Source organism: Hordeum vulgare, chromosome 6H (assembly GCF_904849725.1).
Source record: "Hordeum vulgare subsp. vulgare chromosome 6H, MorexV3_pseudomolecules_assembly, whole genome shotgun sequence".
Taxonomy (NCBI): Eukaryota; Viridiplantae; Streptophyta; class Magnoliopsida; order Poales; family Poaceae; genus Hordeum; species Hordeum vulgare.
Window position 1 is genome coordinate 528,241,060 of NC_058523.1, and position 26,240 is coordinate 528,267,299.

General features: G+C 45.7%; 1 protein-coding gene across 1 annotated transcript; it reads left to right on the plus strand.

The window, feature by feature from the left end:
• The first annotated feature begins 306 nt into the window (after window positions 1-306).
• On the plus strand, window positions 307-2,829 carry LOC123401824 (subtilisin-like protease SBT1.4). Its single transcript, XM_045095678.1, has one exon. The coding sequence runs from the start codon at window positions 335-337 to the stop codon at window positions 2,672-2,674; it is 2,340 nt and encodes a 779-aa protein (XP_044951613.1). The 5' UTR covers window positions 307-334; the 3' UTR covers window positions 2,675-2,829.
• The last annotated feature ends 23,411 nt before the right edge of the window (window positions 2,830-26,240 follow it).

Below are 26,240 nucleotides of genomic sequence, written 5' to 3' on the forward strand. Positions count from 1 at the left end.
AGATTAACCACTACTTCATTCAGTTTAAGGACAAACATGCTGCATTCTTTTTCCCGCCTAAAACGAGATGGCGCCATCGTGGGTTCGTACTCCATTATTGCGACAGGCCAGCAGCAATTTACAAAGAAGAATGTAGCTAGGAGGATAACTAACGTCGCACGCGAGAATGCAATAATGCGGAGCTAGAACGCGTCGGATCATTGAGTGTAATTCTTTGTCGATAGCTTACAAAGCTGAACGCCACGACCTACTCCCTACGCGTATTCCCGCCGTGGCCGGCGCCTATTTATACCCGCCCCCCGTCCCTTCTCGTACCGCACCTCTCGCGGCGACAATGGAGCTCATCAGACCGCTCGCGCTCGCGGCACTCTGCGTCCTGCTCGCCGCCACCGTCGCCGCCACTGCGGCACCGGCCACGGAGGTGGAGGCACAGTCCTCCTACATCGTGCACGTCGCTGCGGAGCACGCGCCACGGCTGCCACGCCGCGGCCTGCTGACCACCCGGGCGTACGGCTCGTTCTTGCGCGACCACATCCCCGTGGAGATGTCCAGCCCGGCGCCGGCCGTGCTCTACTCCTACGCGCACGCCGCCACCGGCTTCGCGGCGCGGCTCACGGAGCGCCAGGCTGAGCTGCTCGCGTCGTCGAGCTCGGTGCTTGCGGTCGTGCCCGACACGATGCAGGAGCTGCACACCACGCTGACGCCGTCCTTCCTCGGCCTCTCGCCGTCCTCCGGGCTGCTCAAGGCATCCAACGGCGCCACGGACGTCGTCATCGGGGTCATCGACACCGGCGTGTACCCGGAAGGGCGCCCGTCCTTCGCGGCCGACCCGTCGCTGCCGCCCCCGCCGAGCAAGTTCCGCGGCAGGTGCGTCTCCGGTCCGTCGTTCAACGGCTCTGCGCTCTGCAACAACAAGCTCGTCGGCGCCAAGTTCTTCCAGCGGGGGCAGGAGGCTCTACGCGGCCGTGCGCTCGGCGCGGACTCCAAGTCGGCACTCGACACCAACGGCCATGGCACCCACACCTCCTCCACAGCCGGCGGCTCTGCTGTCGCGGACGCCGGCTTCTTCGACTACGCGAGAGGAAAAGCCGTCGGCATGGCCCCGGGCGCGCGCATTGCCGTCTACAAGGCGTGCTGGGAAGGGTGCGCGAGCTCTGACATCCTCGCCGCGTTTGACGAGGCCATCGCGGACGGCGTCGACGTCATCTCTGTCTCGCTCGGCGCCGTCGGCAGTGCCCCGGACTTTTATGGCGACACGACCGCTGTGGGTGCGTTCCGCGCAGTCAGAAGGGGCATCGTCGTCTCCGCCTCCGCCGGAAACTCCGGCCCCGGAGATTCCACCGCATGCAACATAGCGCCATGGTTCTTGACGGTCGGTGCGTCCACCCTCAATCGCCAATTCCCGGGCGATGTCGTTCTCGGCAACGGCGAGACCTTCACGGGCACTACTCTCTACGCCGGCGAGCCGCTCGGCCCGACCAAGATACCACTGGTCTACGGAGGAGACGTGGGCTCCAAAGCGTGCGAAGAGGGGAAGCTGAACGCCACCAAGGTCGCCGGGAAGATTGTTTTGTGTGAACCGGGTGTAAATGCCCGAGCAGCGAAACCACTTGCCGTGAAGCTCGCCGGCGGCGCCGGAGCGATCCTCGCGAGCACACAGCCATTCGGCGAGCAGGCCCTCACCACCCCCCATGTCCACCCCGCCACGGCCGTGGCATTTGTGGACGGCGCCAAGATCTTCAAGTACATACGCGCGCAAGCTTCCCCTACCGCGACGATCATCTTCCGTGGCACCGTGGTCGGCTCGACGCCTCCTTCCCCAAGAATGGCGGCCTTCTCGAGCCGCGGGCCAAACTTGCGTGCGCCGGAGATCTTCAAGCCGGACGTAACCGCGCCGGGCGTGGACATCCTCGCGGCTTGGACAGGCGCCAACTCGCCCACGGAGCTGGACAGCGACACGAGGCGGGTGAAGTACAACATCATATCGGGCACGTCCATGTCATGCCCGCACGTGAGCGGCATCGCCGCGCTGCTCCGGCAGGCGAGGCCAGAGTGGAGCCCTGCGGCGATCAAGTCCGCGCTGATGACCACCGCGTACAACGTGGACAACACCGGCGGCGTCATCGGCGACATGTCCAGCGGCGACGCGTCCACGCCGTTCGCGCGAGGGGCCGGGCACATCGACCCCAACAGCGCCGTGGACCCGGGGCTCGTGTACGACGCCGGCACGGAGGACTACATCACCTTCCTGTGCGCGCTGGGCTACACCGCCAGGCAGGTCGCCGTCTTCGGCTCGTCCATCAGCTGTTCGACGCGTGCGGGCTCCGCCGTGGGCGACCACAACTATCCGGCCTTCTCGGTGGTGTTCACCTCGAACAAGTCGGCGGTCGTCACGCAGCGCCGCGTCGTGCGCAACGTCGGCAGCGACGCCGAGGCGACGTACACGGCCAAGGTCACCGCCCCGGACGGCGTGCGCGTCAGGGTGAGCCCGGAGACGCTGCGGTTCGGCGCGACGCAGAAAACGCAGGAGTACGTGCTCGCATTTGCGCAAGGAAGCCCCGGTAGCGCCACCGCGAAGTACACGTTCGGGTCGATCGAGTGGAGCGACGGCGAGCACTCGGTGACGAGCCCCATCGCCGTCACCTGGCCGGCGAGCAAGGTTGCGGAGATGTGAATGTGATCGCTCGTGGGGTGGGCACTACATAGTGGAGTACGTGCGACTATGCGAGAATTTATCCCATTTGCTGTGAGTTTATGTTCGTGTGGTTGAATCAGTTAATCAAGAGTCTTTCGTTCTGATTTCAAAATAAAGACTCGTATTCAAGTCAATACAACTACAACACTGGTAATTAACACAAGAATTGTTGGTTTTTAACTTGGGAGGAGTATTACTTTTAAGCGTGGGCTTACGGGCGTTATGCTTGAACACTGGAATGAGGTTACATAGATCAAAAATGGTAGACTCACGTGAACATACTTATGGTTTGTTGCTACGTATCTTCCTGCTCACTGACTAATCACTCCAAAAATGCTAGACCTACGTAGGACATTTACGCAAAGCCGCGTCGGCGTACCGGCGCTATGCTTGAACAATGGAATGTGGTTGTATAGATCAAGAATGATAGACTTACGTAAACATAATTACGGTTTGCTACGTACCTTTCTGCTCACTAAGAGCATCTTCAACAGTTCGTTGTATAAGTGCCCACGTCAGCTGTCAACAACATATCATACAAGCTCTTCAATGAAGTGTATGTTAACCGTATGTAAAATAACTAAGCGGGTTCATTAAATGTTGAAGAAATGATCATGCTTGTCTCGGAGCTTGTGCCAGAACCGTTGCTTCAAGTTCATACAATTTCATTCTCTCTCTTCTTTTATTATGCGCCATGTCATCAAAGTCGTCTATGTGGTAATTTTACCAACGATGATCATACGACTATTGGAGATGCCCTAATCAATCACTCCTCGGGTTGGCGTGGTGCCCTCCCACCCCCTTCATTCCAATCCTAAGTCTCCAGGCTTTTCATCAAGTAAGAGCTCATTAGTTTAAGTAGGTCTAACATGTATTAATGTCCAATTAAATTTTGCTAACAGTAATGCTATAACTATGAGGAGTTTACGTGATGTTTACGGACTAAACTGAGATGGGCTGTTTTGATTGGTTTAGAATGAAGCGGGGCGCACCCTAAATTTTTTTGGGTGGAGGGTGGGGTGAGGTGGAGTGGGGAGGGGGAGATTAGTGAGGGCCGGAGAAGGGTTAGTCGGTCAAACTCTGTAAAGTAAGTCTACTCCGTAAATTAAAATTATGTCAAATCATTACGTAACTACTCGCGCCCGTAAGCTTCCATAGGTGTAGCGAAGCCCGTTTGTAGATACACGTATAAATTTTCACTTAGTTGATTATCCCGATGAGATTAACTGGTCCCTCTCTAAGAATCTGGTTTTCTCCACTAAATCGTTGTATAATTTGTTGGAACGGGATATCATTGTGTGAAACAATAAGTTGATATGGGAAGCTATATCTTATATGCCTCTCAAGATTAAAATTTTCTTCTTACAACTATTCCAATATGTTGTGCTTACTACAAGAGATAACACAAGAAAATGCAATGGTTGGGTTAACCCTGTGGCTGTGTGCTCTTTTGTAGTGAGATTAAAACTGATAACCACCCTTTCTTTACCTATTATGCTGCTCGGTCTACGTGGGGGACCTTCGGTCTGGCTATGCATAATAATTCCATTCCTGGTAGGAGTACTATGTGGCCAAACTTTCCTTGGTTGTACCATTTTCTTTCTAGTTATAGGAAGTACTACTATTATATGTTTTGCATCTAGTGGTCCTCGTGGTGAAGTGGTTTGTTACATCGATGATGCTTACCTTTTTTTTAGAACAACCACATATTTCATTAATTGAAAATAAAGTTACGTGAAGCAACACATGCGGACACTAAAAACATACCATGATTATCCTGAAAACTTTGCAGAAAGCATCCTAAAAGATCAAGAAATATAAAAAGATTCATAGGATTTCCTACAACCACCGAAGCGAGCGGCATCGTCAAACTCTTTCGCCGCCAAGGCGCACGCTGAAAGAGACACCGAGTCTCCACCATTGCAAGATCCAAAAAAACACCATCGCCAACAAGGCTTTCTAGTCGACGAACAAGCCTACTACACGCGGCAAGGCACATGTCACTGTGGCACGTCGACCTGTGGACGTGCCCGTGGTATCTTGGGCCAACATCCGTCGCCTCCCATCGATGAAGTCATAGAAGAGTGACAGATCCACCACCTCCGGACCAACATCCTCGTTCCAGAGAAACCACCTCGCCCTGCCCGCCAGCTTCATCGCAGATAACGACGAACACCAACGACACACCAAGAAACAGGTCTCTCCGGATCTGAAGAACGACGAGAAGACCAAGCTGCCGATCTGAAGGACCGACGAGCACACGTTGCCATCAACTCTGAGACGACGTCGTGAAGGTCGTCACCAGTGTGGGAGAAGAGTTGAGGCAGACTATTTGCTCGGGCGCCGCTCCCACCACCCTAACGGCGCCCCACAGTAGACAGACCCTAACCAAAACTACTATACAGAGAAACGAGGTCCCCCCCTCCCTTTTGCCGCTGGAGCGGCAATTAGAGGGAGAGTGAACCAACGCTCCTGTCAGCTGAGATCTTGAGGAGTTGGTCTCCGCCGCCGCATGGTAGGGGAGAGGCGGACTGCCGTGCATGATGATGCTTAAGTTTTGTTACTAGTTGATGTTTGTTTTTCTAATGTTTTTTTCTAAGATCCACCAATGTTGTCGTTGATTGATTTAGAGAGAGAATACGGGAAACATGGTGTTGATCAAGTGACCATGGAGTAAACAGAGAGAACATTCTAACAAAAGAACACCTATCTCACGACAAAATCCCCGAAGGGGTTCTCAAAAACCCGTAATCCTGCAAGGCACCATTGCTCTAGGTTTCTTCTGATGGCAGCAAGAACATTCGAAGATCTTGGCATCCTTGCCCCAAAGACGCATTCGCTTCTCTCCTTCCACATGCCCCAAGCGATCATCATGGTCACACTTCGTACCCCTTTTCTGATTTGCTTCTTAGCGGCCATGGAAATTTCTCGAGTGCGGTAGTCGAAGTGGTGTGTGCCCTTTCTACAAAGGCTAGAGCTGAGCAAACTTGCCATGATGCTGCCTCACGCCAGATATTCCAGGGATAAAGGGCAGTTCCATAGAAGATGAACCGAGAACTCCAAACTCCATAGGCGGAGAGGGCAAAAGTATTTGTTTTCCCAACCGTACATTGCAGGCGATCGTCGAACTAGAACCTGTCGTGGGGGAGCAATGAATAGAAGAATTTGACCTTTCCTGCGGCCCAAACATTCCATATCATGTCGTCCTCATCTTCGGCTCGGCCTCGAGTGGTGTCCAAATCAAGTGCCCTTCTACCCCCGAGCTCAAATGAGCTCAGGATGAATAGTAACTTAAAAAACATTTAAAAAGTATTTTTTTAAACAAACTTTATTAATTTTCTGAGGGCTCGCAAAATTTCGACACAACATCACATTTGTAGAAGTCATGGCAAAAAAATTGCTACAAAATACTTACAAAAGTAGCATTTTCAGAGTTCCAATTTTTGTTCAAGACTTCCATAGATGAGATTTCATGATGGAACTTTGCGATTTCTTAGAACATTTGTCAAAGTTTGTCATAAACAAAGCATTTTTTAAAATATTTTTAAAATGCTTGTGTGTAAAAATACCACGTCCTTTATAATTATCACATAAGTTTTTGTGCGGCATCATTAAGCCAGTTTTTTGCAACACATTAAGCCAGGTTTCTTTCCCTTCTTCTGTGTTGCGCCAGATCCGTCATTGTGATTTGATTCCTGTTCCTCCAATGCTAGGGCTGCTCAACCCACAACGACAGTTCAGAATAGTAGAGTTGACAACTTTGTTGCCTTCACCCATACGCCAAATGTGCACAACGAACTGCAACTAACCTCTACTAATTCAATACTCGTTGATCAGTTGACATGTACTACAATCAGTTTAAGGACAACATGCTATTGGAGCAATGCCCCATACATTTCTTCCCAAAAACATAATGGAGGCATCATGCATTCTTACAACGAACGAGCCAAAATGGAGGCAACGTGGGGTTTTCTGTTTGGCAGCATCATGCGTTCGTACAAGGAACGGGCCAACAACAATTTACAAAGAAGAACGTAGGATAACCTAAGCAGGGACCGGGATCGAGTGACTTGCCTCTTGGCGGTCACGGTGTAACATGCGCCCACCCATCCGCCGTTCGTTCTTCATCCAACGGACAACAGCGACTAAATGCCAAAACTGCACAAGCAACGCACTGGTTCACCGTGGTGAAAAAATGATTCAGACTTGACCTTATTTCAAGCATTCGATGATAGCAACCAGCAAACAACAGCGGCCACGACTTAGCAGGTGTAGCTAGATATAATTAGCTCATGAGGCTATAATCTCCTTGCTTGTAAATGATGTTACCCTGTCGTCCAATTAATAATGAAGATTTAACTGTCAAAAAAATACAGTGGTCGGCTTGCCGGAATAGAATCTGCACCCTATTTGCTGAATACGTACTCGTTTTTAATGAAACTGAGACCTGACACAGATCAAGCATACATCAATCAATTCGTCAACACATCCAGCCATCAACCACGCATTAGAAAAGTTATATAAAAAAAAGATCCATACTTGCACATCTTGGAGCAGACGACAATATAAACAAAAACACTCAATTTACATGGCATTAGAGATGCAAACAACGGCAACTGGTTAAGGTAAAAAAAACAATCCTATATGTTGTACAAGACCCAACAGTATTACTCAAGACAAGCACTAAAGTTACTCGAACAAATTACAGGCCACCGTTAGCAGTAATCAACATGGAAATTGTGTAGCAACAAGTCGTGCTACTGAACAAACATCGGAGTACACAGGCTGCCACTTTCCCGGCGCACAGCAGTGATCCTCCTCGGCACGAAGGCTGCCTGGCACTGCAGAGTGTGATCCTCCTCGGCACGAAGGCTGCCTGGCACTGCTTCTCCTCTGCAGTACGACGCTTGGCTGCTCAGAGCTGGTTCTCCGCGGCCGGCGAAGTGCCGGAGAGCACGAGCCCGCCCCCGCAAACCCCCTATCCCCGCCTGAATTTAACGTTTGATTTTTCCCATCTTGGTAGTCACGGCGTAACATACGCCCACCGCATCTTCAATAGACGTGTGTTAATTTGTTTTTAGCACGTTGAAATAGCGTTTTTACACGTGAAAGCGACGAAGAGATTTTTAGATGCATAAAAACACGGCGTTTAATTCGATGGTCCCACCTAGAGCAGCCAGCGCGCATAATCCGATGCTTCAAATATACAGCTTGGAAGACAGCTGGCCCAAAATTTACAGCATGGGCGCTGACTTTTTTGTGTGCGCTTTATTTTACAACGTCTGTTGAAACGTTGTTTGTTTGTCTCCAACGCAAAAAAACATCGGTTTTTAATGTGCGCCCTTTTATTGGCGTCTGTAAAGTAAGTCCTCTAAAACAATATGTGTTACTTGTACATATAATTTATAGAAACATACATATGAAATAGGATATATTACATGGAATTGTAAGCTGAATTTCATTTAAATATGTTAGTCTTGTAAAACAATGTGTGTCACTTGTACATATAATTTATAGATATTCCAATTTGCACCGGCACCGCCTTTTCGTCATTTTTTTAGATAGTCGTTTGTTATATCTTATTATTGAACTTCTTATCTGGAGTAGAATATATTGTGTTTTTAATACTTATTATAATTATTACATAACTATAATTAGTGAACATCTTAAACAAAAACAAAGAATGATGATGCAAATTTATTATTTGAAGGACCAATCTACTAATTTTTCATTGAAATGTAGTCTACTCCTTTGAATTTAGAAAATGGTTTTGCTTTACAGATCTAGTGATTTCTATAAACTAAAGCGTCAAATTGCTACATTAATTTCTATAAACTAAAGCATCCAATTGCTAAATTAATTGGTCTTGAATGTTTACTTATGATAATTGTATTATACCGCTTTACATATTTGGATAGTAATTATGTATCTGATGTTTAACTAATTGCAAAATAAATATGAATTATTTCTACATGAATGTATATCCATGTGTCATTCTTCTACATCAACATATGTTGTACCACCAAGTTATTTTTACATACATCGTCTTTAATATGGAAAATTGTGGACATATGTATATTTAGCATCATTATTGAAACTACTTATCGGTGCTTCAATATGGAAAATTTGGATCTTGATATATCTTACCCGTTCTCTTGGCCCATTCTTTCTCTGCTTGTTCTACATTAGTCTGAGTTCAAATTTTATCTTCTGAACCAACCTTGCTTCTGTCCTAATTCCACTAAATGGCTTGCCCTTGTAATGTTAAATTCATAACATAAAGTTCTCTCATTTTAAATGTACACAAGTATGTAAAATATGCTGAAAATATGTAGAATGTATTACCTTTACTGGATTGTTGTTTGTTCATTTGGGTAGCACTGCATTCCTACACATCTCTATGTACTGCTGAAGGTTTTCTCATTCTGTTGTGTTGAAGTTTTTCTATGCATGCTAGTATTTCCATTTGATTGTTTCTCTCGATTGACAAGGCATCCATAAATTTCATGTATTATGGTTGAAAGAATTTTTTATCCAATCATTGATCAACCGTAAGGTACACAGTATTGTACTTTGTAGTTGTGTAAATCATGTGGCATCTCATTTGTCATGTTGATATAATATAATGTTTGTCATTGTTTTTACTGTCAGGATACCTCAAGCCAAGGACACATTCGAATAATAATTTTGATCTGATTTGCTTCTGAACATGTCATTCCTAGGGGATTATAAAGAATCGAAATACCATTGATGCAGTAAAAGAGATTCACCTGACGTTGGTTGTAGGTGTAAAACTCAATACACTACTTGCACATTAGTTATGAAATATTGTTGATCAGATGGTAATAATATTTAAGATTGTGTTGCTAATTTGACGTTAATCTTTAGTTAAAATGGAATATTTGTGTGTGTCCACATCGATTAATGGGTAGCCAATCATTGTACAGATCTTGTTTATATATGTACTACATGAAGATGAGCTTGTGTGCTTGACTATATTGGGGTGTAGAACCACTATATCTCTACTATTAAAGGGGGATCGAACGTCGTGATGGTTCGACCAAAGCGATGGTTCGACCTCTCGTTCCCCCCCCCCTCCTCGTACTTGAATCAGGAAAACCCACGACCCCATCCCCGCACTCGTGCGAACCGCTCCTCTCGCGCAGCCGCACCACCCCCGCGCCGCCACCGCACCCTCTCCCTTCCCACCGGCCCTCCTTGCTGGCGCCATCGCCCTCGCGGCTCCTTTCCCCGTCGCCCTCGCACTAATACGGCGACCAAACACGCCCCTAGCCGTTTCTTCGCGCGGTCGCGCCTCATCCTCATCCCAGTCCCCGTCCCCTAACCCTAGCTCGAGGACGCGAGGAACAGCCGGCGGTTCGCCCGCCGCCGCGCCCCCGACAAGCTAGCGCGCTAACGCCCTCCAATGAGAACCCTCTTCACTCCCCGTCGCACCATTCCTTCGCTCTTGGCTGCCGCCGGCGCTCGCCACTGTCTCGACCACCACCCACCGGCTGGAGGCCCACGCCACTCCTTCACCTCCACCACGTCGCTGTCATCGTCACTGGGAGGATCGGCGGCCGACGCTCGCGCAGCTGCTCCGCTCGAAGGCATCGCCATCGATGAGAGGAGCACCGGACCGTCGTCCTCCTGTTCGTGCACCTCCGTTAGAGGACAAATCGAGGTGAGCCGCCCCTGATCCGTTGCCTGAGGCGCCCATGAGCTCCCTCCCTGCCAAATCTGTACTCCTGTTCGTGCACTTCACAGAACCTGATGCAAATAGTCCCCTCCCCTTCTAGGGGTGTGTTTGGTTCAAGGGATAAACTAGGATGGCTATGGCCTATGGGTATCCCCAACCAGCTGGCTATGGATAGCCTTTTTTTTGTTTGGTTGGCTTGGTGTGGTTAGCCCATATTTTGTTTGCTTTGAAGGATAAAATATGATTGTGGATAGTTCAATAAGTGTTCGGTTTTGGAGAGAAATCAAGAATAAAAGGTGATGCGTCAAGTTTGTATTCCCTGTCACCATGAAATCTTCTGCAGCAGAATGCCAAAAGGAGAGGATTAGTGCACAAGAACTTGCAACACAACACACACACAACTAATCAGTACACAACAGCACACACACCATGCATCAGTACAGTACACAGCAGCATGCACACCACGCATCCATTCATATCAAGCTTTGGCGGCGCATGCTCTCCTTTGTCGGCAGCCGCTCTCTCCTCGAGCAATAGCCGCGCTGCCTACTCAAACCCCGGTAGCGTTGCCGATGCTCGCCCTCCTCGGGCCTAGGTCCGCGTTGCCCGTGCTCGCCGATCCAGAGAAGCGGACTCACCGGCCTCTTGCTCAGGCCACCATGCGCCCATCCTCAGTCAACACAACGCTGTCGCGCAGCTACAGCCAATGCGCTCCCCTCGGGCGGCCGACCTCGCACCTTCAGGCCGTTGGAGGCGCCACCGGACATTCGCTGCTCTAGGCCGTAATCCGCCGCTGCCGGCGCCGGCCTCGGCGCTTGGGGAACAGATCGAACCGAGTTGAAGAGACACACGAGGGGCTCGAAGCTGGTTTATATCTGCACGTCACTAATTTATCACCTTCTGAAGGTTCTTTTTAATTCCACACACCTTGCCTGAGCTGAACCTTTTCACCTATTGGCACTTGCAAAAGCTGCTGCTAGAGTATGGACAGATGGACAAAAGAAGAGAGTGCACGTATACATGTTCTTGAGCACTGGGACCATTGAGGAGAAGGTCGTCAACTCCAAATCTTGTATCTTTCATGTCTTTTAAATTCTTTTCCATTACGAAGAAATAATGGGTTGTTGGTTACTTTTTTGTGCTGACAATATGATATGCCACATTCAACTATAGATATATCAGCATCAAATGGAAAAAGAAGGCATCCGGAAAGTTATTCAGAAGGAACAAGTGAACCAAGTACCTGGAGTGATCTTTTGCTTTCTTTTAATCCTTAAAATGGCAAAATACATTGATTTCTCACTTCTCTGTTTCACTTTTACAGGGCAATTCTATCTCAACAGACGATCCACGTGATCTTTTTTACTCTTGATGAACAATTTAGGTGAACTCTGCTTGTCCTTTTTAGCTTGTACCTAACCCTTCTTTTTCCGTCGTTTTGTTTTGTTCTGTTAATTATTCAGAAAATAGTTTAAAAAATCAACACAATACACCTGCAAAACCTTGGATTACGTTTACACTTATCGTTCGTTTGGTTGGCATACTTCCGATTACATTGGACAGAGGAGCCCATGTGTGTAGGTCTGGCTAGCACGAGCCTGGTGCCGTTGGACACTATTGTCGAGAGCCATATCCAACGAGCAGATAGGCTAGAGGTTGCCGGGTGGCACCAGCAGCCTCACTGGCTCTGCCCTGTGTATGGTTTCAACATGTGTTTCTTACTCTTCGTTGCTGATAAAACCATTAGTTGTCTGTCTTTGGATTCATTGTCTGTCAACTGGGCTATGACTTCCAGTAGTTAGCATCATTGGGTTCAGACCATTGTGTTTGATTTATTTTCAGTATCTTGCGTGTTCGTGGCCCCTATAAGATTGTTACCCATGTTGACTCTACAAGGGGCAACACCAAACCAGCGAGCCTGAGACGCCGCTGGCCATGGATAGGGGTGGCCGTTATAACATATGGATAATATGCACATGGAAGGTGTTATGATAATCATCACTAATATCTATTAGTATTATCAGCTAATATATGTTTGTCTCCGAAAAAGAATATAATTGTTGTTTCTTAAATATGCAGGTTGATTTGAACGAAGTAGAATTTTTTGTACTAGAAGTATTTTGCATGGTTTAAGATTTTGATTGACATCTTATATATGCCCACTACACCATTTTATTTTATCAAGCATGTAAAGTTAAACCACTGGTTTTATATGTCGTATATTCTTATTCCTTTGTCTCCAAATGATATAAGAGATTCTGTTGGTGCTCTATTAACAGGATTGGATTTTTTTTGTCACTTCATAATATTGCTAACAAATGATTGTCTTTGAAATCCATGAAGATTATGGAGGAACCTATTTACTTTATTAATACTAGAATACCGCAGAAAGAAGTTAAATGATTGTCTTGTTCCAATAGAAGTAGCATTTTCCCAAAAAGTTTATATCTTGCCTACCAGCCTGTTGTGCACAACTAATGCTCAAGTTGAACTAATGCTAACATGCTTGTTTGAGAGGGAAGTCTTCTGCTGACTACCTCTTCAATATGTTAATGAAGAATTCAATATTGATTCAACCAATAGGAATTTCACCGACGATTGTTTGTAAACCGCCCTCGGCACATTGTCCTAAAGCAATACTTGTTGTACTTATTGAATCGAGATATCTGGTTCTATTTACTTTCATTTGACTTCCATTTGTAGTTATTTGGTTAGTAAGGCTTTTTTTCTCCAATTGTGATGTTTGAAACATTTTCTTATACTGATAATGATCTAGAATAAAACTGAAGGGGAACGTCGCATGGGAAACAAAAATTTTCCTACGCGCACGAAGACCTATCATGGTGATGTCCATCTACGAGAGGGGATTTCCGATCTACGTACCCTTGTAGATCGCACAGCAGAAGCGTTAGTGAACGCGGTTGATGTAGTGGAACGTCCTCACGTCCCTCGATCCGCCCCGCGAACCTCCCGCGATCAGTCCCACGATCTAGTGCCGAACGGACGGCACCTCCGCGTTCAGCACACGTACAGCTCGACGATGATCTCGGCCTTCTTGATCCAGCAAGAGAGACGGAAAGGTAGAAGAGTTCTCCGGCAGCGTGACGGCGCTCCGGAGATTGGTGGTGATCTTATCTCAGCAGGGCTCCGCCCGAGCTCCGCAGAAACGCGATCTAGAGGTAAAACCATGGAGATATGTGGTCGGGCTGCCGTGGCAAAGTTGTCTCAAATCAGCCCTAATACCTCAGTATATATAGGAGGGAGGGAGGGGAGGAGGCAGCCTCAAACCCTCAAGGTTTGGCCGAAATTTGAGGTGGAGGAGTCCTACTCCAATCCTACTTGGAGTAGGATTCCACCTTCCCACTTGGAAACTCTTTCCACCTTGTGTTTTTCCCTTCTCAAACCTTATGGGCCTTAGTGGGAACTTATTCCAGCCCACTAGGGGCTGGTTTATCTCTTCCCATAGCCCATGAGACCCCTTGGGGCGTGACACCCCTCCCGATGGTCCCCGGCACCCCTCCCGGCACTCCCGGTACACTACCGATGAGCCCGAAACTTTTTCGGTAATGCCCGAAAACTTTTCGGTAACCAAATGAGGTCATCCTATATATCAATCTTCGTCTCCGGACCATTCCGGAAACCCTCGTGACGTCCGTGATCCCATCCGGGACTCCGAACAACATTCGATAACCAACCATATAACTCAAATACGCATAAAACAACGTCGAACCTTAAGTGTGCAGACCCTGCGGGTTCGAGAACTATGTAGACATGACCCGAGAGACTCCTCGGTCAATATCCAATAGCGGGACCTGGATGCCCATATTGGATCCTACATATTCTACGAAGATCTTATCGTTTGAACCTCAGTGCCAAGGATTCATATAATCCCGTATGTCATTCCCTTTGTCCTTCGGTATGTTACTTGCCCGAGATTTGATCGTCAGTATCCGTATACCTATTTCAATCTCGTTTACCGGCAAGTCTCTTTAATCGTTCCGTAATACAAGATCCCGCAACTTACACTAAGTCACATTGCTTGCAAGGCTTGTGTGTGATGTTGTATTACCGAGTGGGCCCCGAGATACCTCTCCGTCACACGGAGTGACAAATCCCAGTCTTGATCCATACTAACTCAACTAACACCTTCGGAGATACCTGTAGAGCATCTTTATAGTCACCCAGTTACGTTGCGACGTTTGATACACACAAAGCATTCCTCCAGTGTCAGTGAGTTATATGATCTCATGGTCATAGGAACAAATACTTGACACGCAGAAAACAGTAGCAACAAAATGACACGATCAACATGCTACGTCTATTAGTTTGGGTCTAGTCCATCACATGATTCTCCTAATGATGTGATCCCGTTATCAAGTAACAACACTTGCCTATGGCCAGGAAACCTTGGCCATCTTAGATCAACGAGCTAGTCAACTAGAGGCTTACTAGGGACAGTGTTTTGTCTATGTATCCACACAAGTATTGTGTTTCCAATCAATACAATTATAGCATGGATAATAAACGATTATCATGAACAAAGAAATATAATAATAACTAATTTATTATTGCCTCTAGGGCATATTTACAACAGTCTCCCACTTGCACTAGAGTCAATAATCTAGTTCACATCACTATGTGATTCCAACGAATCCAACACCCATATAGTTATGGGGTCTGATCACGTCTTGCTCGTGAGAGAGGTTTTAGTCAACGGTTCTGAAACTTTCAGATCCATGCGTTCTTTACAAATCTTTATGTCATCTTAGAGATGCTGCTACTACGTGCTATTCGGAAATGCTCCAAATATCTACTCTACTATACGAATCCGTTTCACTACTCATAGTTATTCGGATTAGTGTCAAAGCTTACATCGACGTAACCCTTTACGACGAACTCTTTAACCACCTCCATAATCGAGAAAAATTCCTTAGTCTATTTAGTTACTAAGGATAAATTTTGACCGCTGCTAGTGATTCAATCATGGATCACTCTCTGTACCTCTCAACAGACTTGCTGCAAGGCACACATCAGGTGCGGTACTCAGCATGGCATACTTTAGAGTCTACGGCTAAGGCATAGAAGACGACCTTCGTCTATTCTCTTTATTCTGCCATGGTCGGGTTTTGAGTCTTATTCAAATTCACACCTTACAACGCAACCAAGAACTCCTTCTTTGCTGATCTATTTTGAACTCCTTCAAAACTTGTCAAGGCATGCATCTTGTTGAAACTTCCATTAAGCGCTTTCGATCTATCTCCATAGATCTTTGATGCTCAACGTTCAAGTAGCTCAATCCAGGTATTCCTTTGAAAACTCCTTTCAAACAACCTTGTATGCTTTACAGAAATTCTACATTACTTCTGATCCACAATATGTCAACCACATATACTTATCAGAAATTCTATAGTGCTCCCACTCACTTCTTTGGAAATACAAGTTTCTCATAAACCTTGTACAAACCCAAAATCCTTGATCATCTCATCAAAGTGTATATTCCAACTCCGAGATGCTTGCACCAGTCCATTTAAGGATCGCTGGAGCTTGCATACTTGCTAGTATCTTTAGGATCGACAAAACCTCTTGGTTGTATCACATACAATGTTTGCTCAAGGAGACCGTCGAGGAAACAATGTTTTGACATCCTATGTGCAATATTTCATAAATAATGCAGCAACTACTAACATAATTCTAACAGACTTTCAGCATCGCTACGAGTGAGAAAGTCTCATCATAGTCAACTGTTTGATCTTGTCGGAAACATCTTTGCGACAAGTCGAGCTTTTCTTAATAGTGACTTATCACCATCGTCGTTTGTCTTCCTTTTAAAGATCCATCTTTACTCAATAGTCCTACGACCATCAAGTAGTTCTTCCAAAGTCTACACTTTGTTTTCATACATGGATCCTCTCTCGGATTTCATGGCCTCCAGCCATTTGTCGGAATCCGGGCCCATCATTGCTTTCTTCATAACTCGTAGGTTCACTGTTGCTCAACAACATGACCTCCAAGACAGGGTTACCGTACCACTCTGCAGTAGTACGCGACCTTGCCAACCTACGAGGTTTGTAGTAACTTGATCCAATGCTCGATGATCACCATCATCAGCTTTCACTTCAATTGGTGTAGGCGCCACAGGAACAACTTCATGCGCCCTGCTACACACTGGTTGAAGTGATGGTTCAATAACCTCATCAAGTTCTACCACCCTCCCACTCAATTCTTTCGAGAGAAACCTTTCCTCGAGAAAGGATCCGTTTCTAGAAACAAACACTTTGCTTTCGGATCTGAGATAGGAGATGTACCCAACTGTTCTGGATATCCTATGAAGATGCATTTATCCGCTTTGGGTTCGAGCTTATCAGACTGAAACTTTTTCACATAAGTGTCGAATCCCCAAACTTTCAAGAAACGACAGTTTAGATTTCTCTAAACCTCAGTCTATACTGTGTCATCTCAACGGAAATACGCGGTGCCCTATTTAAAGTGAATGCGGTTGTCTCTAATGCATAACCCATAAACGATAGTGGTAATTCGATAAGAGACATCATAGCATGCACCATACCAAATAGTGCGTGGCTATGACGTTCAGACACATCATCACACTATGATGTTCTAGGTGGCATGAACTGCGAAACAATTTCCACATTGTCTTAACTGCGTACCAAAACTCGTAACTCAGATATTCATTTCTATGATCATATCGTAGACAGTTTATCCTCTTGTTACGACGAACTTCACTCCAAAACAGAATTGAACTTTTAAATATTTCAGACTTGTGATTCATTAAGCAAATACTCTAGTATCTACTCAAATTGTCATTGAAGTAAGAACATAATGATATCCACTGCGTGCCTCAGCACCCATTGGACTGCATACATCAAAATGTATCACTTCCAACAAGTTACTATCTTATTTCATCTCAATGAAAACAAGGCCTTGCTCATGTGGTATGATTTGCATGTCACCAGTGATTCAAAATCAAGTGAGTATAAAGATCCATCAACATGGAGCCTCTTCATGCAATTTATACCAACATGACTCAAGCGGCAGTGCCACAAGTAAGTGGTACTATCATCATTACCTCGTATCTTTTGGCACCAATATCATGAACATGTGTAACACTATGATCGAGATTCAATAAACCATTGAAGGTGATTATTCAAGAAAATAGAGTAACCATTATTCTCTTTAAATGAATAATCGTATTGCAATAAACACGATCCAATCATGTTCATGCTTAACGCAAGCACCAAATAACAATTATTTAGGTTTAATACCAATCCCGATGGCAGAGGGAGCGTGCGACGTTTGATCATATCAACCTTGGAAACACTTCCAACACGTATCGTGACCTCGCCTTTAGCTAGTCTCCGTTTATGCCGTAGCTTTCATTTCGTGTTACTAATCACTTAACAACCGAACCGGTATCCAATACCCTCATGCTACTAGGAGTACTAGTAAAGTACACATCAACATCATGTATATCAAATATACTTCTTTCGACTTTTGCCAGCCTTCTTATCTACCAAGTATCTAGAGTTGCTCCGCCTCAGTGACTGTTCCCCTCATTACAGAAGCACTTAGTCTCGGGTTTGGGTTTAATCTTGGGTCTCTTCATTAGTGCAGCAACTGTTTTGCCGTTTCACGAAGTATCCCTTCTAGCCCTTGCCTTTCTTGAAACTTAGTGGTTTTACAAACCATCAACTATTGATGCTCCTTCTTGATTTCTACTTTCGCAGTGTCAAACATCGCGAATCGCTCAAGGATCATTTTATCTATCCTTGATATGTTATAGTTCATCACGAAGCTCTCACAGCTTGGTGGCAGTGACTTTGGAGAACCATCACTATCTCATCTGGAAGATTAACTCCCACTTGATTCAAGTGATTGCCGTACTGAGACAATCTGAGCACACGCTCAACGATTGAGCTTTTCTCCTTTACTTTGTGGACAAAGAATCTTGTTGGAGGTCTCGTACCTCTTAACAAGGGCACAAGCATGAAATCACAATTTCATCTCTTTGGAACATCACTTAGGTTCCGTGACGTTTCAAAACGTCTTCGGTGCCTTGCTTCTAAGCCATTAAGTATTTTGCACTGAACTATCGTGTAGTCATCAGAAATATGTATGTCGGATGTTCACAGCATCCACAGACGACGCTCGAGGTGCAGCACACCGAGTGGTGCATTATGGACATAAGCCTTCTGCGCAGCAACGAGGACAATCCTCTTCAAAGTTTGCTACTATCAACTTTCAAATAATTTTCTCTAGGAACATATAAAAACAGTAGAGCTATAGCGCAAGCTACATCGTAATTCGCAAAGACCATTAGACTATGTTCATGACAATTAGTTCAATTAATCATATTACTTAAGAACTCCCACTCAAAAAGTACATCTCTCTAGTCATTTGAGTGGTACATGATCCAAATCCACTATCTCAGGTCCGATCATTACGTGAGTCGAGAATAGTTTCAGTGGTAAGCATCTCTATGCTAATCATATCAACTATACGATTCATGCTCGACCTTTCGGTCTCATGTGTTCCGAGGCCATGTCTGCACATGCTAGGCTCGTCAAGCTTAACCCGAGTGTTCTGCGTGTGCAACTATTTTGCACCCGTTGTATGTGAACGTTGAGTCTATCACACCCGATCATCACGTGGTGTCTCGAAACGAGGAACTGTCGCAACGGTGCACAATCGGGGAGAACACAATTTCGTCTTGAAATTTTAGTGAGAGATCACCTCATAATGCTACCGTCGTTCTAAGCAAGATAAGGTGCATAAAGGATTAACATCACATGCAATTCATAAGTGACATGATATGGCCATCATCATGCGCTTCTTGATCTCCATCACCAAAGCACCGGCACGATCTTCTTGTCACTGGCGTCACACCATGATCTCCATCAACGTGTCGCCATCGGGGTTGTCGTGCTACTCATGCTATTACTACTAAAGCTACGTCCTAGTAATATAGTAAACGCATCTGCAAGCACAAACGTTAGTTTAAAGACAACCCTATGGTTCCTGCCGGTTGCCGTACCATCGACGTGCAAGTCGATATTAACTATTACAACATGATCATCTCATACATCCAATATATCACATCACATCGTGGGCCATATCACATCAAAAGCATACCCTGCAAGAACAAGTTAGACGTCCTCTAATTTTGTTGTTGCATGTTTTACGTGGTGACCATGGGTATCTAGTAGGATCGCATCTTACTTACGTAAACACCACAACGGAGATATATGAATTGCTATTTAACCTCATCCAAGGACCTCCTCGGTCAATTCCGATTCAACTAAAGTTGGAGAAACTGACACCCGCCAGTCATCTTTGAGCAACGGAGTTACTCGTAGCGATGAAACCAGTCTCTCGTAAGTGTACGAGTAATGTCGGTCCGAGCCGCTTCGATCCAACAATACCGCGGAATCAAGAAAAGACTAAGGAGGGCAGCAAAACGCACATCACCGCCCACAAAATCTTTTGTGTTCTACTCGAGAAGACATCTACGCATGAACCTAGCTCATGATGCCACTGAAGGGGAACGTCGCATGGGAAACAAAAATTTTCCTACGCGCACGAAGACCTATCATGGTGATGTCCATCTACGAGAGGGGATTTCCGATCTATGTACCCTTGTAGATCGCACAGCAGAAGCGTTAGTGAACGCGGTTGATGTAGTGGAATGTCCTCACGTCCCTCGATCCGCCCCGCGAACCGTCCCGCGATCAGTCCCACGATCTAGTGCCGAACGGACGGCACCTCCGCGTTCAGCACACGTACAGCTCGACGATGATCTCGGCCTTCTTGATCCAGCAAGAGAGACGGAGAGGTAGAAGAGTTCTCCGACAGCGTGACGGCGCTCCGGAGATTGGTGGTGATCTTATCTCAGCAGGGCTCCGCCCGAGCTCCGCAGAAACGCGATCTAGAGGTAAAACCATGGAGATATGTGGTCGGGCTGCCGTGGCAAAGTTGTCTCAAATCAGCCCTAATACCTCAGTATATATAGGAGGGAGGGAGGGGAGGAGGCAGCCTCAAACCCTCAAGGTTTGGCCGAAATTTGAGGTGGAGGAGTCCTACTCCAATCCTACTTGGAGTAGGATTCCACCTTCCCACTTGGAAACTCTTTCCACCTTGTGTTTTTCCCTTCTCAAACCTTATGGGCCTTAGTGGGAACTTATTCCAGCCCACTAGGGGCTGGTTTATCTCTTCCCATAGCCCATGAGACCCCTTGGGGCGTGACACCCCTCCCGATGGTCCCCGGCACCCCTCCCGGCACTCCCGGTACACTACCGATGAGCCCGAAACTTTTTCGGTAATGCCCGAAAACTTTTCGGTAACCAAATGAGGTCATCCTATATATCAATCTTCGTCTCCGGACCATTCCGGAAACCCTCGTGACGTCCGTGATCCCATCCGGGACTCCGAACAACATTCGATAACCAACCATATAACTCAAATACGCATAAAACAACGTCGAACCTTAAGTGTGCAGACCCTGCGGGTTCGAGAACTATGTAGACATGACCCGAGAGACTCCTCGGTCAATATCCAATAGCGGGACCTGGATGCCCATATTGGATCCTACATATTCTACGAAGATCTTATCGTTTGAACCTCAGTGCCAAGGATTCATATAATCCCGTATGTCATTCCCTTTGTCCTTCGGTATGTTACTTGCCCGAGATTTGATCGTCAGTATCCGTATACCTATTTCAATCTCGTTTACCGGCAAGTCTCTTTAATCGTTCCGTAATACAAGATCCCGCAACTTACACTAAGTCACATTGCTTGCAAGGCTTGTGTGTGATGTTGTATTACCGAGTGGGCCCCGAGATACCTCTCCGTCACACGGAGTGACAAATCCCAGTCTTGATCCATACTAACTCAACTAACACCTTCGGAGATACCTGTAGAGCATCTTTATAGTCACCCAGTTACGTTGCGACGTTTGATACACACAAAGCATTCCTCCGGTGTCAGTGAGTTATATGATCTCATGGTCATAGGAACAAATACTTGACACGCAGAAAACAGTAGCAACAAAATGACACGATCAACATGCTACGTCTATTAGTTTGGGTCTAGTCCATCACATGATTCTCCTAATGATGTGATCCCGTTATCAAGTAACAACACTTGCCTATGGCCAGGAAACCTTGGCCATCTTAGATCAACGAGCTAGTCAACTAGAGGCTTACTAGGGACAGTGTTTTGTCTATGTATCCACACAAGTATTGTGTTTCCAATCAATACAATTATAGCATGGATAATAAACGATTATCATGAACAAAGAAATATAATAATAACTAATTTATTATTGCCTCTAGGGCATATTTCCAACATAAAACAGACCAATGATATATACAAACCGACACAATAGGAATTAACTAGTACCTAGCTTTTGAAGCTACTGATATATACAAAATATTATTTGAGTACAACAGGAGAGATACAATCTTATGGATATTTCTGCATTTTTAAGAAACATTCAGATTGGCAAGCGGACTTGACTAGCCATGTGTAGGACTCAGCCCTGCTAACTTCCAAATGATTAGTCATTGGTGTTTTCTTATGTTCCTGTTAGCCCAAGTGCATCAGTTAAGTAGAGAGTGTTATATTGAACAAAGGAAAGAGACTACTCTTTGCAGTACAGATATGTTGGGGAACGTCGCATGGGAAACAAAAAAAATTCCTACGCGCACGAAGACCTACCATGGTGATGTCCATCTACGAGAGGGGATGAATGATCTACGTACCCTTGTAGACTGTACAGCAGAAGCGTTAGTGAACGCGGTTGATGTAGTGGAACGTCCTCACGTCCCTCGATCCGCCCCGCGAACAATCCCGCGATCAGTCCCACGATCTAGTACCGAACGGACGGCACCTCCGCGTTCAGCACACGTACAACTCGACGATGATCTCGGCCTTCTTGATCCAGCAAGAGAAACGGAGAGGTAGAAGAGTTCTCCGGCAGCGTGACGGCGCTCCGGAGGTTGATGATTATCTCGTCTCAGCAGGGCTCCGCCCGAGCTCCGCAGAAACGCGATCTAGAGGAAAAACCGTGGAGGTATGTGGTCGGGCTGCCGTGGAAAAGTCGTCTCAAATCAGCCCTAAAACCTCCGAATATATAGGTGGGAGAGAGGGGACCTTGCTTTGGGGCTCAAGGAGCCCCAAGGGGGTCGGCGGAGCCAAGGGGGGAAGGTCTCCCCCCCCAAACCGAGTTGGACTTGGTTTGGTGGGTGGGAGTCCTTCCTTCCCTTCCCACCTCCTCCTTTTTTTTCTCTTTGATTTTTTCTTCAAATGCGCATAGGGCCCTTTTGGGCTGTCCCACCAGCCCACTAAGGGCTGGTGCGCCACCCTCAAGGCCTATGGGCTTCCCCGGGGTGGGTTGCCCCCCCCCGGTGAACTCCCGGAACCCATTCGTCATTCCCGGTACATTCTCGGTAACTCCGAAAACCTTCCGGTAATCAAATGAGGTCATCCTATATATCAATCTTCGTTTTCGGACCATTCCGGAAACCCTCGTGACGTCTGTGATCTCATCCAGGACTCCGAACAACATTCGGTAACCAACCATATAACTCAAATACGCATAAAACAACGTCGAACCTTAAGTGTGCAGACCCTGCGGCTTCGAGAACTATGTAGACATGACCCGAGAGACTCCTCGGTCAATATCCAATAGTGGGACCTGGATGCCCATATTGGATCCTACATATTCTACGAAGAACTTATCGTTTGAACCTCAGTGTCAAGGATTCATATAATCCCGTATGTCATTCCCTTTGTCCTTCGGTATGTTACTTGCCCGAGATTTGATCGTCAGTATCCGCATACCTATTTCAATCTCGTTTACCGGCAAGTCTCTTTACTCGTTCCATAATACAAGATCCCGCAACTTACACTAAGTCACATTGCTTGCAAGGCTTATGTGTGATGTTGTATTACCGAGTGGGCCCCGAGATACCTCTCCGTCACACGGAGTGACAAATCCCAGTCTTGATCCATACTAACTCAACTAACACCTCCGGAGACACCTGTAGAGCATATTTATAGTCACCCAGTTACGTTGCGACGTTTGATACACACAAAGTATTCCTCCAGTGTCAGTGAGTTATATGATCTCATGGTCATAGAAACAAATACTTGACACGCAGAAAACAATAGCAACAAAATGACACGATCAACATGCCACGTCTATTAGTTTGGGTCTAGTCCATCACGTGATTCTCCTAATGACGCGATCCAGTTATCAAGCAACAACACCTTGTTCATAATCAGAAGACACTGACTATCTTTGATCAACTGGCTAGCCAACTAGAGGCTTGCTAGGGACAGTGTTTTGTCTATGTATCCACACATGTAAATGAGTCTTCATTCAATACAATTATAGCATGGATAATAAACAATTATCTTGATACACGAATTATAATAATAACTATATTTATTATTGCCTCTAGGGCATAATTCCAACAAGATATATGCTTTACATATTACCTTTATGCTCTCTTTTTGGATTTCTGTATATGCCTGCTATAAAAAAGCAAAGTGATTGTTTTTTTACGGTCTGCTTATTTGTGCTACTATGTAATATTCATGTCAATGCCTGCTAGCTACATACTTACCTTGTGCATTTGTTGGTCATGTCTTAAAATCTAGACTGTGTTATATATTCTTCTAACAAAATAAGTTGTAGGATGCTTTGATAGTCCATAATCTCTACTATTAAAGGGGAATCTGCCGTCTGTCATGATGGTTCAACCTTCTCCTCCTACGATAGACTGATCCGCTCCCGCAAACGCATCTCGTTTTCTCCAGCATTGACCTCCCTCGCTTGATTTTTTTAGGTCCTACGTTTTTTTCAAGGTGGACGTCCCACGTTTCTGCTCCACGATCAAACAGTCGGAAGCCAACACAAGCACGTCCATCTCTCCCACCCACGTACTTCCTCCCAACCGCATCTACCGATCCAGGTAGAAGTCGTCAATCTCTTATCCCACCCCCATTCTTCTTCCCATGCCGCCGCAAAGATCTTCTCTCCCAATCTTGTTCCCCTTGCTTTGCATCAGATCTCCTCCGTACTAGCTCCCCCAACGTCGTGGACAGATACCATTGCTGCTGGGTCGCCATTGTAGCACCCATGACGAGCCGCGAGCCGGTGTACCGGCGTTGTCCCCTCTGCGTGGGCCAGCCTGGACAGAAGGCAGCTGATCCGGCGCTCGACGCCTTTCACCTCCAACGATGCAGCCTCCTCGACTGAACGGAAACGGCTTGACCTCCTCCGGCTAGGTGGGTTGGACGAAACATCTCTGGTTTCTCGGCTTGACTTGGTTGAGTTTTCTTTTACTGATTTGGTTTACTTGCATGGACGAATTCCCTCCCTCTATTTACTTAACTCATGATCTAATTCTGGTATAAAATAGGGTAGAATGCATATGTAAAGATTGTTGAGCATAGAGTACATATATATGTACATATTGTTGTACGGTCACATTAATTGTACAAGGCACTGAATGTTTTTTTATCTTTTCCTATAAAAACAACAATGATGTACATATAAAGGGTCTTTCATAGATTGTTATGTTTGACGTATATACAACAATGATATATAATTGTTATATGGCATACAAATGAGTCATGTGATTGTGATAGCATGCTGGATTGGTGAGGTGTGAGCAGTCGCTAACACATATTCGCCATGTGATTTTGATAGCTTGGTAATTTCGGTCGAAGTAAGCAAGCAGCACGAGATGGCCAATTGGGTGTGGTGTCTACTTATCTGATTGGTTTTCTTAGGCAGCTTGAAGATCTAATGGATATTTGTTTAAGGAATCACCAGGTATGTGACGGTGCATCGGTTGTGAAAGATGAGATGGAGCTTTAGTTTGGATGGTACAAACATGTACTAATATACGATCATTCAAAAATTCAATGCACGAAAGTCTCTGGTGAGTGTTTAAACAACTCTTTGTATCTTCAAACACCAGTTGTTCAGAGCGAATCAGTCGGGAGATTTGTTCCCTGACCAATGACTAGCTATGCGATATCATACATATGGAACGTGAAAGTACACTTAATATTGGCAGTAAGATTACGAAAAGTAGTGCTTTCATTTCCTTTTGCCAACAAATAACACTACTTTTATATCTTTTGTCAATAAATAACAATATATCTGGTATATTTTGCATTATTTGCATTGACCTTCATTCAAAAAATATGATGGTAGTTTGTCCGAGTGAGAACATTGATGAAATCCAGCTCCTTCTAGAATAAAATCAGCTTTTTTGAAAGAAAATAAATGAAATGCTAAGGGAAAAATGATACTGGTTTTCCTTTTCCAATTAAGAGAGCTGACATAGTTTACAAAGAAGTGTCTTTTTTTCAAGCTGAGTTGTAGGACAGAATGACCACCGAATTAGTCATGGTCATGTTGAATTGAAGCATGAGTACCCGACTGATACATATACTACGTTCTACCTTTTGTATGGAGTTATGCACATGCTTTGTGCTTGTGTTGGTAGTTCAGTGAGTTTTGTCCCTCTTCTAGGGCAAACTTAAACTTCTGAAAATATCTATTGGGAATCTATTTTCATCATAGAGTGGTGATGGCGAGAGCGAGTGTGAAGGAGGCACCAAAGTTTGCCGTGACTATTTGTGTGATTCTGAATGCCAATCTCTTCAAATGTTCTATGCATTTGTTGCTGGAGGTTGTCCCATAAACAAGTGTAGGGATCTATATATTTCTTGGCGTTGATCCATGGAAGCTATGAAATTCTGGTTGTTCTAAGTTTAACTGGATTTGCAGTATCACATGATGTTTTCTTTACT